At 39.9% G+C, this 13,564-nt stretch overlaps 3 protein-coding genes across 3 annotated transcripts in view; 2 read left to right on the forward strand and 1 right to left on the reverse strand.

Annotated features, from left to right (window-relative positions):
• The first annotated feature begins 4,601 nt into the window (after nucleotides 1-4,601).
• Nucleotides 4,602-5,249, forward strand: LOC129779943 (U6 snRNA-associated Sm-like protein LSm3). Its single transcript, XM_055787733.1, has 3 exons — nucleotides 4,602-4,768; nucleotides 4,829-4,936; nucleotides 4,994-5,249. The coding sequence occupies exons 1-3, from the start codon at nucleotides 4,751-4,753 to the stop codon at nucleotides 5,171-5,173; spliced, it is 306 nt and encodes a 101-aa protein (XP_055643708.1). The 5' UTR covers nucleotides 4,602-4,750; the 3' UTR covers nucleotides 5,174-5,249.
• Nucleotides 5,216-7,901, reverse strand: LOC129779940 (glyoxylate reductase/hydroxypyruvate reductase). Its single transcript, XM_055787730.1, has 4 exons — nucleotides 7,766-7,901; nucleotides 6,283-6,543; nucleotides 6,053-6,220; nucleotides 5,216-5,993 (listed from the first exon to the last, which is right to left on the reverse strand). Exons 2-4 carry the CDS (start codon nucleotides 6,471-6,473, stop codon nucleotides 5,264-5,266), a joined length of 1,089 nt encoding a protein of 362 aa, XP_055643705.1. The 5' UTR covers nucleotides 6,474-6,543; nucleotides 7,766-7,901; the 3' UTR covers nucleotides 5,216-5,263.
• Nucleotides 6,652-13,564, forward strand: part of LOC129779942 (UPF0235 protein C15orf40 homolog) — a 37,503-nt gene continuing 30,590 nt past the window's right edge. Inside the window, exon 1 of the mRNA XM_055787732.1 lies at nucleotides 6,652-6,943. Coding sequence (XP_055643707.1) covers nucleotides 6,712-6,943 — 232 coding nt within the window. The 5' untranslated portion in view covers nucleotides 6,652-6,711. The remainder of the gene's footprint in view (nucleotides 6,944-13,564) is intronic.

Below are 13,564 nucleotides of genomic sequence, written 5' to 3' on the forward strand. Positions count from 1 at the left end.
CCCATTGAGCTGAAATTTGGCATAGGGTGGTAGGTGGTGAACATTTTCTATAGGGTAACTTTTTGAAATGTTAGGGTCGATTTTTTCCCATACATTCATACGAACCCTAATGTTCATATTACCGGCCGTATGTAAAATAAATGTAATGTGCAATACACATCGCTATCAACGATTGATACATTTTGGTACACGACATTGGTAACTAAAGATTTCAATTTCTGATAACTGTTAATTGAACCCAAGACATTATTCGGCACTACTTTTCGATATTGATTTCTTCCCAGAAGAAAGTCGAATTAACCCTGATTCAGGACAGGTAAACAGAAAATTAATCCAATTTATATTCTTTAATCAATATTGATACATATTCGAGAGCCACGAAATAATCCGTGCTCGTTTGCTGCGGAATAATGCGTAGACATTGCTTCAATAATGAGGAATCTCGGTACTATGAGACACAAAAACGAGCCCCGTCGAGTCTTAATTCCACCACTATGCTGTCAGATAAGTTCTGTCGACGATTGTGATCGGTGGTTCGATCAATTGGATGTTTTCTGGATTAGTCACGACGGAGGTTCCGTTTCTACTGCGCTGCGCTTCAAGTCAATGTTGCAACGGGGCATAGAGCTGGCCTCCCTTAATGCCGCCTGGGCTTCGTCAGCTTAGTGATATTTCCCGACTGTGTTTGGCTGAGAAGTATGGTAAGAGTTGAGTAGTTCATCGTAGCTGTTTGTAGTAATGATTGTGTTTATCCTAATTTGTAGCCGTGAATCAGACCCAATCGATGCAGGATCAGATGTCGGGAGTTGCAGTGGCCATGCTACAAGATCCCAAAGCAGAAATGGGAAGCATTAGAAATTACCGAATACCAGAATGCGTTGGCTGATGTCGTATCAGAACTACTGGCTAAATGTTGTTAATATCGTATTTTAGATTGCTCAACAAATGAATAAAGATGCATATAATAGCTCAAACATTACTAAATAAATTCATAACAATACAAAAGTCAAGATCCCTACATTTAGACCCACCGCGAGGCATACAGCCGTAGAAGAAATTGGGTAGACTTAGAGCAAGCACAATGATTAAAATCAGGGTGAATGGAGGATTAGAAGCCGACTAACAGAGATATAAGAAATCCGTCAGGGGGCGAAATGAGTAAATAAGTAATGTAAGTAATGGCGGATATAAAAATGAGAAACTATGTAAAATATCGATGATGCAACGCTAAAATCAGCTTTCAACAGACTGAAATACCTCCGTTGGACCGGATGGAATCCTAGCAATGATTCTGATTGCAGTGGGATTGCTGTCTTCAATACGAAATTTATTCAGTTTTTCCTTGTCAGTGGGTATCTTCCCTTCGCTTTGGGAGAGAGCATACAATTTTCCGATTCACAAAAAAGGGGACAAAAGAAACGTTGATAATTATCGAGGAATCTCTACTCTGAACAGTGTGTTAAAACTTTTTGAATTTCCATCGACCAACATGGATTCATGCCGAAGATTATTATACTGCAACGAATCTTCTTTCTTTCACGACGTACGTTTTGGATGGAATGTCCAATGGTATGACCAAAACGGATGCAGTCTACACAGATCTGTCAGATCTGTCTACATAGAAAATCAACCACGATATTGCAGTGCAAAAGTTAGACAAGCTTGGTTTCAGCGGAAATCTTTTGCATTGGCTGAAATCTTGTTTGATTGAACGCTCCCTCACGAAGAAAATTGGCGATTGTCTTTCTGACGATTTCTCAGCAACATCAGGAATACCTCAAGGAAGTCATCTTGGTCCTTTGATATTCTTGATGTACTTCAATGATGTAAATCTTGTACTGGAAGGACTCCAGCTTTCTTTCACTGGCGATTTGAAGCTGTTTCATACGTGAGGTCTGAGAGTAACGCATTATTTCTCCAGTGACAATTGGAAATTGGTGCATGGGCAATCGAATGACACTGAATCCAAATAAGTGCTCCATGATCATTATCTCAAGAAGGACAGATACAATTAATTTCGGCTATCATCTTGATGGTGTTAAGTCTGCCAAAGTCGTTTGTATAAAGGATCTAGGCGTTTATTTGGATTGCAAACTTAATTTCAAAACTCATGTCAATTACATCGTTGGGGAATCCTCCCGTAGCCTCGGTTTCATTATGCGAATTGCGAGAAATTTCAAAGATGTCCATTGCCTGAAATTTTGTTCTGTGCTTTAGTTCGCTCTACACTGGAATACTGTTCAGCGATTTGGAATCCGTATTATTCGAATGGAGTCAACAGAATCTAAGTCGTGCAAAAACGGCTCATTCGATTCGCTTTACGGTGTTTGCCATGGAACAGCCCTCATAAGCTACCAAGTTATGAGAGCCGATGCCTACTAATCAGTATCGAAACATTACACGTATGGAGAGATCTCATCCGCACCTTACTGATATACGTCGTCTTGACGGCTAGAACAGAATGCCCAGTGATACAATCTCCAAGTTCAACCTCGAAATCTACGTTCGTTGTGGATTACCTTCCAACGCGAGTGGCACGAGTCAAAGGATTTTTGTCATTCGTTGATTCGACACTCGATGACATTCGATACACCGCTACACGATTCGTCCGAATCTATCTTTGACAGATTGGTTTGTTTACAAGTTTTAGATGAAGGAACTATGAAATTGATTTATAAAATTCAAAATATTCGGCAAAATATTGCAGTTTAATAATGTTGATTACAAGCATTATTAATTTACTGCCCGATATCAATACAATTGCTACAGCAGCAATTTCAATACTCGCATCGTCATCCAGTTTCCTAACGTTTTTGATGGTAAATAAAAACAATAAACATTCGATCCACATACTCGCCGATTGTTTGGACCGATTGCATTGAATCGAACATTCACTTCACCGTGTAGCAGCACATTCGTCACAACATTTGTCGATTCATCGAGTCAAATGTTTGAGTCCAACATTCGAGTGAAACGTTGGACGAATCGTGTAGCGCCCGCATAATCATTGCAAATATTTTCCCAAAAATCGTCATACGAGGGTCGTTCAAAAAATAAGGTTCAGTGCCTCAGAAATCGCAGAAAAATAAAGTTGGGACAAAAAACAAGGCGATTTTCGTAATCTACGTTTTATTTTCTATGTTTCTACATAATGGCCGTAACGTTCGATGCATTTTTCATAGCGTGGCACGACCTCTTCTCGGCTTTGTTGGAACTCTTTCCGCCATCGGTTCACCATTTGAAGACTCATACACCCTACACCATACACTGAACACAATTCTTGATGAATTTCAGCACCACTATCAGGGATGCCAGGTTTGAAGACATGTCTTCGTTTTGAAGACATTTGACCTACTGTGAAGACATTTGACCTACTGTGAAGACATTTGATTTGTGAAGACATTTTGAAAACAATATGAAATATGTGAAGACATTTCAGTATGATAGCGTATGTGGGTTATTGATTGATATTATTTCCATGAAATTCTAACTATTGGCCGACAATATCGTCAAAAAAGGTAGGGCTTTTGTCTTTTGTTCGCTTTTCTATCATTGTCACTTGTTCGCTTTTGTTCTTAGTAATCAACGGAGACTTTTGTCACGGGGTTATTAACCTGCTTTTTTCAAACTTTTTCAAGCTGAAAAACCACATGCATATAAAATGAATTAAACATCAAAGCGACTTTTACTTCAAATTCTAGAGAACTTCCAGCGGTTTGAATGCATATTGCCACTAGAAACATTAGTTCATTTGCGTTCGAGTATTCGAATAATGGTGACATTGTATTTTTTATTATTTTGGGCCTATACTATACAATAGATTAACCTTCTTTCAAACGATCACTTCACAAATCGAAGGTTTTCCGGTTAAATACCGTTTCAATAATTAGTTTATGGATATAGTTTAAGTTACAACCAAAATACAATAAACAAATTGAGTTATCACAGTTCCGTTTTTGTGGAAGAACTGGGCCTATATTACCTCAATCAATGGTATATCAAGCCAATTATCATTTCTAAACTCATAAATTTAGTTCGCAGTTGCGCAATATGTTCTATGTTCACATTTATTGAAATAAACTTCAACATCTAAAAGTAAGTTTAATAAAATGCGCTGTATAACAATACCAATTTAAAGAAACATTGAATTAGCTATTAAACTTTGCTCAAAAGTAAGTTATGAATTTTAGTTTCATCCGATATGATTGTGAAGACATTTTTCCGTACCATGTGAAGACATTTGAAGACATTTTTCCGTACCATGTGAAGACATTTGAAGACATTTTTTCGTACCATGTGAAGACAATTCAAAAATCACCTGGCATTCCTGACCACTATTGTTTTTCGCGGTCAGAAAACGAATGGTAGAACGTAACTCATATTTGAACGATTTTTTAAGCGGCACCAAGGTTTCTTGCAAACTGCTTAAAATGTTGTGAAATCACATGGTAAAAATTTTGTAGTTCCAACTTTTCATGCGAGATTGTGCTGGGGCACTGAAACTTCATTTTGAACGACCCTCGTATATACCCATTTTTCTGGAGAGTGTAGTATTTACCAAAAAATTTGTCATATATACCATTTTTTCCTGAGAGTGTCCGAAACATTCGATTTGTTTACATCACTTACATTCTGTATCGGAAACGCGCGATTGTATTGCCAGGTATTAATAGACAAACGTTTCGTATCGTGAATACGGTAAAATTTGAGATATCTGTTCAATTTTATCGGAAAAATATACCTCTGAGAGATGGCCGAAGAGGAGCAGGTATGTTTGGTTCACATTTTTCGGCGTTGAAATCGAGAATGAATGTTTGTTTTTTTTCAGATGCCAATCATACCGGTAAAAGAGCCGCTGGATCTGATTCGACTCAGCTTGGATGAAAAGATTTATGTTAAGATGAGAAATGAACGAGAGTTGCGTGGACGATTGCATGTAAGTTTAAATAACTCAAATCTAGATGGGATTCACTTCTGTCAACTACTGAAACAGGCTTTCGATCAGCATTTAAACATGGTTCTGGGTGACGCCGAGGAAACAGTGACCACAGTGGAAATTGATGAGGAAACCTACGAGGAAGTGTATAAGACTACCAAGCGTACCATACCGATGCTGTTTGTCCGAGGGGATGGCGTAATTTTGGTTTCTCCTCCTATGCGAGTGGGTAATTAAATTCGGAGGCTTCGGATAGGGGCGCATTAAATATTATTACAATGAACAAATCAATAATATATATATTTGCTGAGTATTGCCTAAAGCTACTTATATTTCCGAAATCATTTTCACGCCTTTCAACCCAGCCAAGATGTTACATGCGGTAATACGGGACATTTCCGTGCGAGTTTCTACATCTGCGCTGCCTATATGTGGCAATATGACAACATTGCTCATTTGCAGCAAGGGACTATCGATTGGCAATGGCTCGGGCGTTGTCACATCTAATCCGGCTGCCCTGATTTTTCCCGCCTTCAGAGCATGTATCAGATCATGCTGTTCGACAACACCTCCACGGCTTGTATTGATGAGTATCGTGGAGGGTTTCATTCGTGAGAAAACGGAATCGTCGAACAGGTTAGCGGTTTGCGTATTATACGAGCAGGCAATGATCAGAAAATCGCTGGTTTCAACGAGTTCATCAAAGGGAACCTGACTGACCCCGAGCTCTTCTGCCGTGAGGCATTTGTCAGTACGGCTAGTGAACTGTATTTGGGCTGGTTTGAAAGGAATCAAACGCTTCGCAACCTCCTGGCCGATTCGCCCGAATCCGAAAATACCAACGGTTGAATCTTTTATTCCCGTTCCACACATCCACATCGGTGACCAACTCTTCCATCCACCATTATGGGCTTCCTTATTAGCCTCTATCAAACGTCGGGCAGTTGCCAGAAGTAGGGCTACCGTAAGCTCGGCTGTGGCATCCGTTAACACATCGGGGGTATATCCAATACGGATGCCACGATCGCGACACTCCTTCACGTCAATATGGTCGAAGCTTGGGAGGCAATACGGAGTGTTATCAACACTGTTAATACGATTGAAGATAAAACTTACCCCACCGAAATGGTGCAAACAACCTTCAAGCTGGGACCAGCCTGATCCAACAGTTCCTTATCGATACGATCGTTCAGCGAACAAAAGATTGCATCTTTGCCGACTACATTTTTCAGAAACTCATCTCGCGGCACCGGATAAGCTTCGTCCCATGTCGAAACGTTGCATCTGCAAAACAATGCGCTCCTATATTATCGAGTGAACAGTATTTACTAACTCAGCTGACGTACTCTTCCTTCAGCAGATCCAATCCGATACGAGCGTAATCATTCCTTGTGACGTAGACCTTGGGCTTCATGTTGAAATAGCAGTAATCCCGCTGCGATGAGACCACTGCTAGTGCGTTTTGACTTACGACCAGGGCAGTACTGACCAGGTTTGACACTTTCCGTAGGTATCGTGGTTGGAGAAAAATATTCATCCTATATGAGCAGCAGCCAACAGCTGATTGCGTGTCTGTTGTGTTTCGTCGAGACGAAGCCGTCCGTTGTCTGCGAGGATGTATATAAGCATCTGTGTTTAGCTTGCTATCTCTGTCTCTTTTTCTATGTAGCAAACAGAGTTCACTCGGATGAACGTAATTTGAAATTGCCTCGGAACGCTTGTTTACATCTCAGTATTTGACAGTCGGTGGAATAGTAGACTTCGCCACGCGCTGAATGATTCGATCTGTGTTGTTGAAACAAACTTTTGCAACCAGCACAATGTCGGGCAAATCGAAAGGATCGAAGGGAGGCAAAAGTACGGCAAAGGAACCAATTGCATCACCTCAAGGCCCAGTGTATGTGGATCCAAAGTCCGGAAATGTATTGATAAAGATTCAAGCAAAGCCCGGGGCCAAATCAAACGGGATAACTGACATTGGCGAAGAAGGAGTAGGCGTTCAGATAGGTGAGTGATTACGACTAAATTGTGTATGGAGCAATTCCACGCAAAATTAGCCGGCCGGATTTTTTTTTGAAACGTGGTCAATTGTGGAAATTGTGACTGACTTTTCAAAAGAGCGTATTCGGAATCATTAATTCGTGTTTAAAAAAAAAATCTCAACTCAAAATACAGCTGTCTGATTAAAATATGATGGTTGACAAAGTTGTTGGAAAATTAATGCACTATTTAGGAAAAATAACATTTTAAATGTACCATTAAAAATTTCACTCAAAACTGAATTGAATATTAAAAGCTTTTATATCTCAAAACAGCAGATAATCTGACTGAATTTGTTGAAAATGTCCATGATTCAGGGGCTGTCCACATACCACGTGGACAACTTTAGGGGGCGTAGGGGGTACGAAAATGTCCGCGCTTGTCCACGGTGAGGGAGGAGGGGGTTTAGATAATGTCCACGTGGACACATAAAATGAATATTTCTGAAAATACAATATAATCAAAAATGAATGAAATCTGCTCTGCATTTTCATCGAATTTCAATCTTGCCGCTCCTTACGTGGACTCCGTATTTATCAATAAAAGACCATATTTTTTCATATCGTTGAACTGTTTCGCTGAAATGCGTATTCTGAGAGTAACACACATGAACTGAGAGTGATGAGTTTATTTACATTCCGACAGGACGAAGACACCATCAAAGATACTCAGAATCTTGTAATTTGAAAAAATGCACGACATACTTTTCTTAGGTACGGGTTTGTTGTTGTCTCTGTCTTTCGAGAACTCCAAAGGTGATGAACCAAAGGAAAATGAACAACGAATTACCTGGTGAAGCTTGGTTACGTAGAACGTTACTATATATCGATTCCATACTATTGCATCTTGTGTCTGGTGAGATTGGAATGGAATTCTGATTTATGTGCTCCTTCAAAGCTTCGATAAATTCTAACAAGTACTGCTAAAAAACTAAACGAAATTAAAGTCAGCGATCCAAAGCAAACTAACAGAATTAGCCAATATGATAGACGTCGTATTCCAATGTCAAATTTCATTCTCTTTGACAGACCGGCCGAAAATGTTATGTTTCCCTATGACTAAAACGTCAAAACCCTCATATTGCCAGTGTACTCAATATTGCTGCGGTTCACTGACATTTTGGTTCTGTCAATTACTGTTGTTTACAACTCGGTCCGGTGATATAGTCGAATAGTGGCTAACTTTAAACTCCATGTTAAATGTGAACAACTCCATGTAAAACCGAAATATGAAAATCGCTCATGCAGTTAGAATCAAAGCATACTATCTCCGTGATTTCAACGATTTCAATCCTCTCAAATGATATGTTGGTAAACAAATGACGCCATATTGAACTTGATGTCTAACCCCTGATTTCACCCGTCGTCCTCACCAGATATTGCACCTTCCGGTTATCGGGCCACTTTTCTTGAGCGCAATAATTTCGACTTATAGAATAGCATGAAAAAGAACCTTGCCCAGTTTTTTTTAAGAGAAACCAAACATGTTTTGGGAGGTCGGGCTTAGATGTTGTGGAAGGATCGACCTCACACTGTGTAAACTAGGAATAAGAATTAGGCAATCAATAGTTTGAAAAAGAGGCCACGCAGAGAAACTCGATGTTTGGAAGCCGCATGAATTATTCTAAAGGAAGTTGATTGACTAATTTTCATCAGCGAAGCACAACTAAAGGCCCATTTATACGTTGCTAGTAGCTGACTTCACAACGAGCAGCTACTGACCCGGTGAACTCGCTTGACAAATGGTTGACTCGCCTTGTCCGTTCACACAATGTGAGCTGCTGACAAGAAACTAGATACTAAGTACGGGTTTACCAGAGATGCCAGACGATTTTTCAAATGTCCATCAAATAGTCAGAAACAGCAATCAGGTCCGAATTTGACAGATGATTGATCCGAAATCAACTTATTTATTGGCTGTTTTCGGCTTAGGTTTTCAGTTGAATTTATCATTACACAATTTTAAATTTTATCGCGAGACACACGCTGGCCGTGTTTACAAATACTTTGTGCTGAATTTCTTTGAACTGAGGGTACTATCCGAAAAAAGCAGAAAGAAAAAAGGATTCGGGCCAGGAATTGGATGCAAAGAAAAGGAGTAACAAATACAATACTGGAGTAACTCCACGATGATGATCCCCGAGAGTACAGAGCAGTGTTGGAAATAACACCTGAAAAAGTGAAAAAACTGTTGGATTTAATTGCTCCACAAATACAACGCCAATATACACTCATGAGTGAAACTAGAAATGATGTGCCTTTCTTCTGGAATATGGAATATATATCAGATTATTGTCGCTATTTTTTAGAACCTCGAAAGCATCCATAGCTTAATTAATTCCGAAAGTATGTGGTGCTACAAATGGCAGTCTAAAAGATTTTTCAAAATTTGATTTACTTCGCGTTGACAGCAGCTTCGTGTACCAATTTGTGAAATGAAAATGATAGTAGATTCGCCGGAGGAATAAATACGTCTCAAAAACTAAAATAATGAATGAAAATATACTTTTTTTCAAATCGAATATGTATTCTGTTTCTTAGAACAATACTTTTTTTTGCAAGTTGTGAGTGAATTTTGAATGAAAATTGTGCCCGATGATGATTTTATATTTAGATTCCCAATAAAACTGTCTCAATAAGAAAACGTGCCCCGCCAGTGTGCCAAACAAAATAACAACGATTCCGTTTAGAAACTATTAGGGTTTTATTTGTTTTTCCAATATTTTTCAAGTCTATAAATATCTTCGCATATTTTCAAATATCTTAAAAATAGAGACATTTGTTTACATTTGGCATCCCTGATTCGAACGCTAAATTCTGTTTTTTGACGTTTTGAGGGATGCGAGTGCGAGTAAATTCAAAAAACTTTGAAGTAGCTCGCACGCCGAATCACACATGACACTAACTGGCATGATGTGTTCACACGGTGTGAGTAGCTGCACTGCAGTAACTGACTAGATCGACTCGTATGCTTACTCGCACCGTCTGAACCCGGCTTAAATCAACCCATTTCTGGAGCAAATAATCACGGTTGATAGAAATGGGAGAAATACGATATCGTTCGCAAAAGATCATGGGATAAGCGAGACAAACCACTACAAATATCATCAAAGCCTTGACTCCAAAAAAAAGACGGGTGGGTAATGTCGGGGACATAACCGGAGTGACGTAGGACTATACAAAAAGGGATAGCTTTTGTTAAATATATATTTTAAATATATTGTTTTATTTTCTTCTCCTACGTGAATACCTACCTATCTACTTGAAAAATGGATTAGTTTACTGTTTTCTCTTTATGAATATGTTGATGGTTCTGAAAAGAACCTTTGGTGTTGTGTTTTTGTTATCACTCGATATTCCCATCTTGTTCGGTTAAACCTTCCTGTTTAGCTATTGCGTTTGCCACTCGCCACAGCTTTCACAGTTGGAAAATTTCTTCCCATCCAGCTTGTGACATGTTGTTCAGTAAATTACATATAATGCGACGTGCCGGAGAAACACTTTGCCGAACCAAAGCTGCTCTGTTCTTGATGCGAGTTTTCTGATTGTCGTGAGCAGTTTTGCAAGCCAACTCGAGCACTCCGACGGCCGAAACTCTATAATCGCTGTTAGGTATACTGGTGCTCCGGCACCAATCCGTTCGGCCTAGTTACCCTTGCGGAGCAATCAGTGAATGCGACCAACAGGGAACTGGAGACCTGCACGGTTCGAGTGAGTCTTTGCCTTTCCCTTAACTTGTTCTCCTTTGTTACGTCCACGATGCCGATGCCGTACAACCACACGGGTTTACGGTTTGAAAGAAAATAAGATATTTTTTTGGGATCCGCGTGTTTTATACTCTTGCGGTACACACTCACAGGATAGAGACAAATCGGCAGACTCAGCCAGAGGGGCGAGTCCAACGAGACGAACGAATGAGCGTTAAAAGGGAGCGATGGCAAAAAAATACATTCATTACGATTTGTTCGCTCGTTGGATTCATATGCAGGCTAAAAAGGGTCTTTTTCAGGATCACAAAATTATCTTCAATCTAAAGAGTTTATTGTTTTGTTATCACTCGATATCCCCATCTTGTTCGGCTAAACCTTTTTGTTTAGCTATTGCGTTTGCCACTCGCCACAGCTTTCACAGTTGGAAAATTTCTTCCCATCCAGCTTGTGACATGTTGTTCAGTAAATTACATTTAATGCGACGTGCCGGAGAAACACTTTGCCACTCACTGAAACTAATTTTTGCCTTGATGAGCGCCGAACCGAAGCTGCTCTGTTCTTGATGCCGATGCCGTACAACCACACGGGTTTACGGTTTGAAAGAAAATAAGATATTTTTTTGGGGTCCGCGTGTTTTATACTCTAGCGGTACACACTCACAGGATAGAGACAAATTGGCAGACTCAGCCAGAGGGGCGAGTCCAACGATACGAACGAATGAGCGTTAAAAGGGAGCGATGGCAAAAAAATACATTCATTACAATTTGTTCGCTCGTTGGATTCACATGCAGGCTAAAAAGGGTCCTTTTCAGGATCACAACATTATCTGACTCTAAAGAGTTTATTGTTTTGTTATCACTCGATATCCCCATCTTGTTCGGCTAAACCTTCCTGTTTAGCGATTTGTTGCCACTCGCCACAGCTTTCACAGTTGGAAAATTTCTTCCCATCCAGCTTTGTGACATGTTGTACAGTAAATTACATTCAATGCGACGTGCCGAAGCGCCACTCAGTGTCGCATTGGAGGTGATTTTAACCTGTAATTGAACATTTGCGATGACAGTGGTACAGTGTCGACTTTCAATGTGGGGTCATAATTTGGATCTCTATGTTTACAAAAATGTCCAACTAAATAAGTCGCATTACATGTCCGTCCAATTAGCTAAATGTCGAACTAATTGTAAATTACTGTACTTTCAATCTGGAAACGATTTAAGAATTGGTGAAAATTGAATAATCAGGAAAGTCCCCAACTATCAATAAGCTCAGAACAACTGCCAAATTCACATACTCATCAGCTCCTGGCAAACAAATTATGAAAAAATCAATTTGTGTTTTATTATTATTTTGGATAATGTTTTAGAAAGCATTGAACTGTATTTCCTAAACTCTTTTTTGGAAGGTTTAATGGCCCTGAAAAGCGCCATGTTTTATGGAATGGTTCCAATTTAGAAAATTTAGTACTCGTGGTTTTGAAAAAAAAAACCATTTCGAACGCCCTCGATGCCGCCTTGTTCTGGATTTGCCACCAAAGCAGTTTGTATAAAGAACAAACTTTTTTCTTCTGCTACCTGATGCCGTTTTGCGATTGCGTTTGCCACTCGCCACTCGCTGCAACTGCCTGTTGTCTTGATGTCCACCGAACCGAATGTGTTCTGTTCCGAATGCGGGTTTTCTTATCGTCGCGAGCAGCTTTGCCAGCTAACTCGATCACTTCGGCGGCCGAAACTATATAACGCCGGCTAGGTGGACTGGTGCACTGGTACTAACACGCTCGGCCTAGCTACCCTTGCGGGGAACTCCAGATCAACACGGTTCGAGCGGGATTTTGCCTTTCCCTTCACTTTTCCTCCTTTACCATGTCCAGACATGGCTGCTTGGGTTGGTTTGTTGATGTGTTGTGATGCGATCCGATGTGGTGTACGGTTTGAATGAGAATGATCGTTACGGCAGCGGAGCGGGGATTTTTAAGCTGACTGGCTGGCTCGAGAATTACGCATGTGTGAGACTGCGACCAATGTTTCGTTCATTTTTTCTTTTTCCTTTCCAATCGTGCTTCATTCTATTTCGCTGCTGCTCTGGTTGCCCGTTTTGGTCGGTACGATTTGAGGAGCACAAAATGGACCAATCAAAAATGGGCACATAGTGCATTTTGACAATGCTTGATATTTCACAATTGTTCAATTATTTATCTCAAGAAAAATGAAATGTTATTCGTTATGATAGATGCGTAGATATATTTCCTATCAATTGATGCAAAAACCTTTGCGATCTATTGAGAAATGCTCGAGTTATAAGCGTTCCAAATCTTGCATTTTTTCCTACTTGTTCAGTGCCTAGATTTCCATTTCACCCCCTATATCTTCCGGTTAGACGTAGTCCTACGTTAAAAGGGACGCTGTGTGTTTGGTGGAACTGGAAGCGAATCTTCGATCATGAGGAGTTACATAGCCAACTGGATAGTTTTCACGAGGCGATTATGGAAGAAACCACCAAAATCGATCAACAGAAAAGAGTCACTTAAATTTCTGATGACGCGCTTAAAAATAGGGCGATTAGTTGGGAAGCTTTGATGGATCCACGGTATAGCCCAGACCCTGCAAACATCTTTGCAATCCATTAAGAAATGATCGAGTAATAAGCGCTCGAAATTTTCGATTTTTTCCTATTTGTTCAGTGCCTAGATTTTCATTTTACCTTCTAATCTTCCGGTTAGACGTAGTCTTACTTCAAAAAAATTATTCAGAAATTAAACAGAAAGACACGGATACTTTTTAAATGACCGAATATATTCGAATAATTGTGTATCTATAATTGTGGTGCTTTGGATTTTTTCCCTGAACCCTTTTACGGGTAGTGGTAACTTGGTAACTATTGCC

The sequence above is a fragment of the Toxorhynchites rutilus genome, chromosome 3 (assembly GCF_029784135.1).
Source record: "Toxorhynchites rutilus septentrionalis strain SRP chromosome 3, ASM2978413v1, whole genome shotgun sequence".
Taxonomy (NCBI): domain Eukaryota; kingdom Metazoa; phylum Arthropoda; class Insecta; order Diptera; family Culicidae; genus Toxorhynchites; species Toxorhynchites rutilus.

What these genes read in the sequence shown, in the direction of transcription:
- LOC129779943 (XM_055787733.1), top strand. An exon ending in AGTTGCGTGGACGATTGCAT is followed by an intron (nt 4,937 to 4,993) that starts GTAAGTTTAAAT and finishes CTACTGAAACAG; the next exon opens with GCTTTCGATCAGCATTTAAA.
- LOC129779940 (XM_055787730.1), bottom strand. Translation starts at nt 6,473, where the DNA reads ATGAATATTTTTCTCCAACCACGATACCTACGGAAAGTGTCAAACCTG. An exon ending in TTGGATCTGCTGAAGGAAGA is followed by an intron (nt 6,221 to 6,282) that starts GTACGTCAGCTG and finishes ATTGTTTTGCAG; the next exon opens with ATGCAACGTTTCGACATGGG. An exon ending in GTTTGCACCATTTCGGTGGG is followed by an intron (nt 5,994 to 6,052) that starts GTAAGTTTTATC and finishes TTGCCTCCCAAG; the next exon opens with CTTCGACCATATTGACGTGA.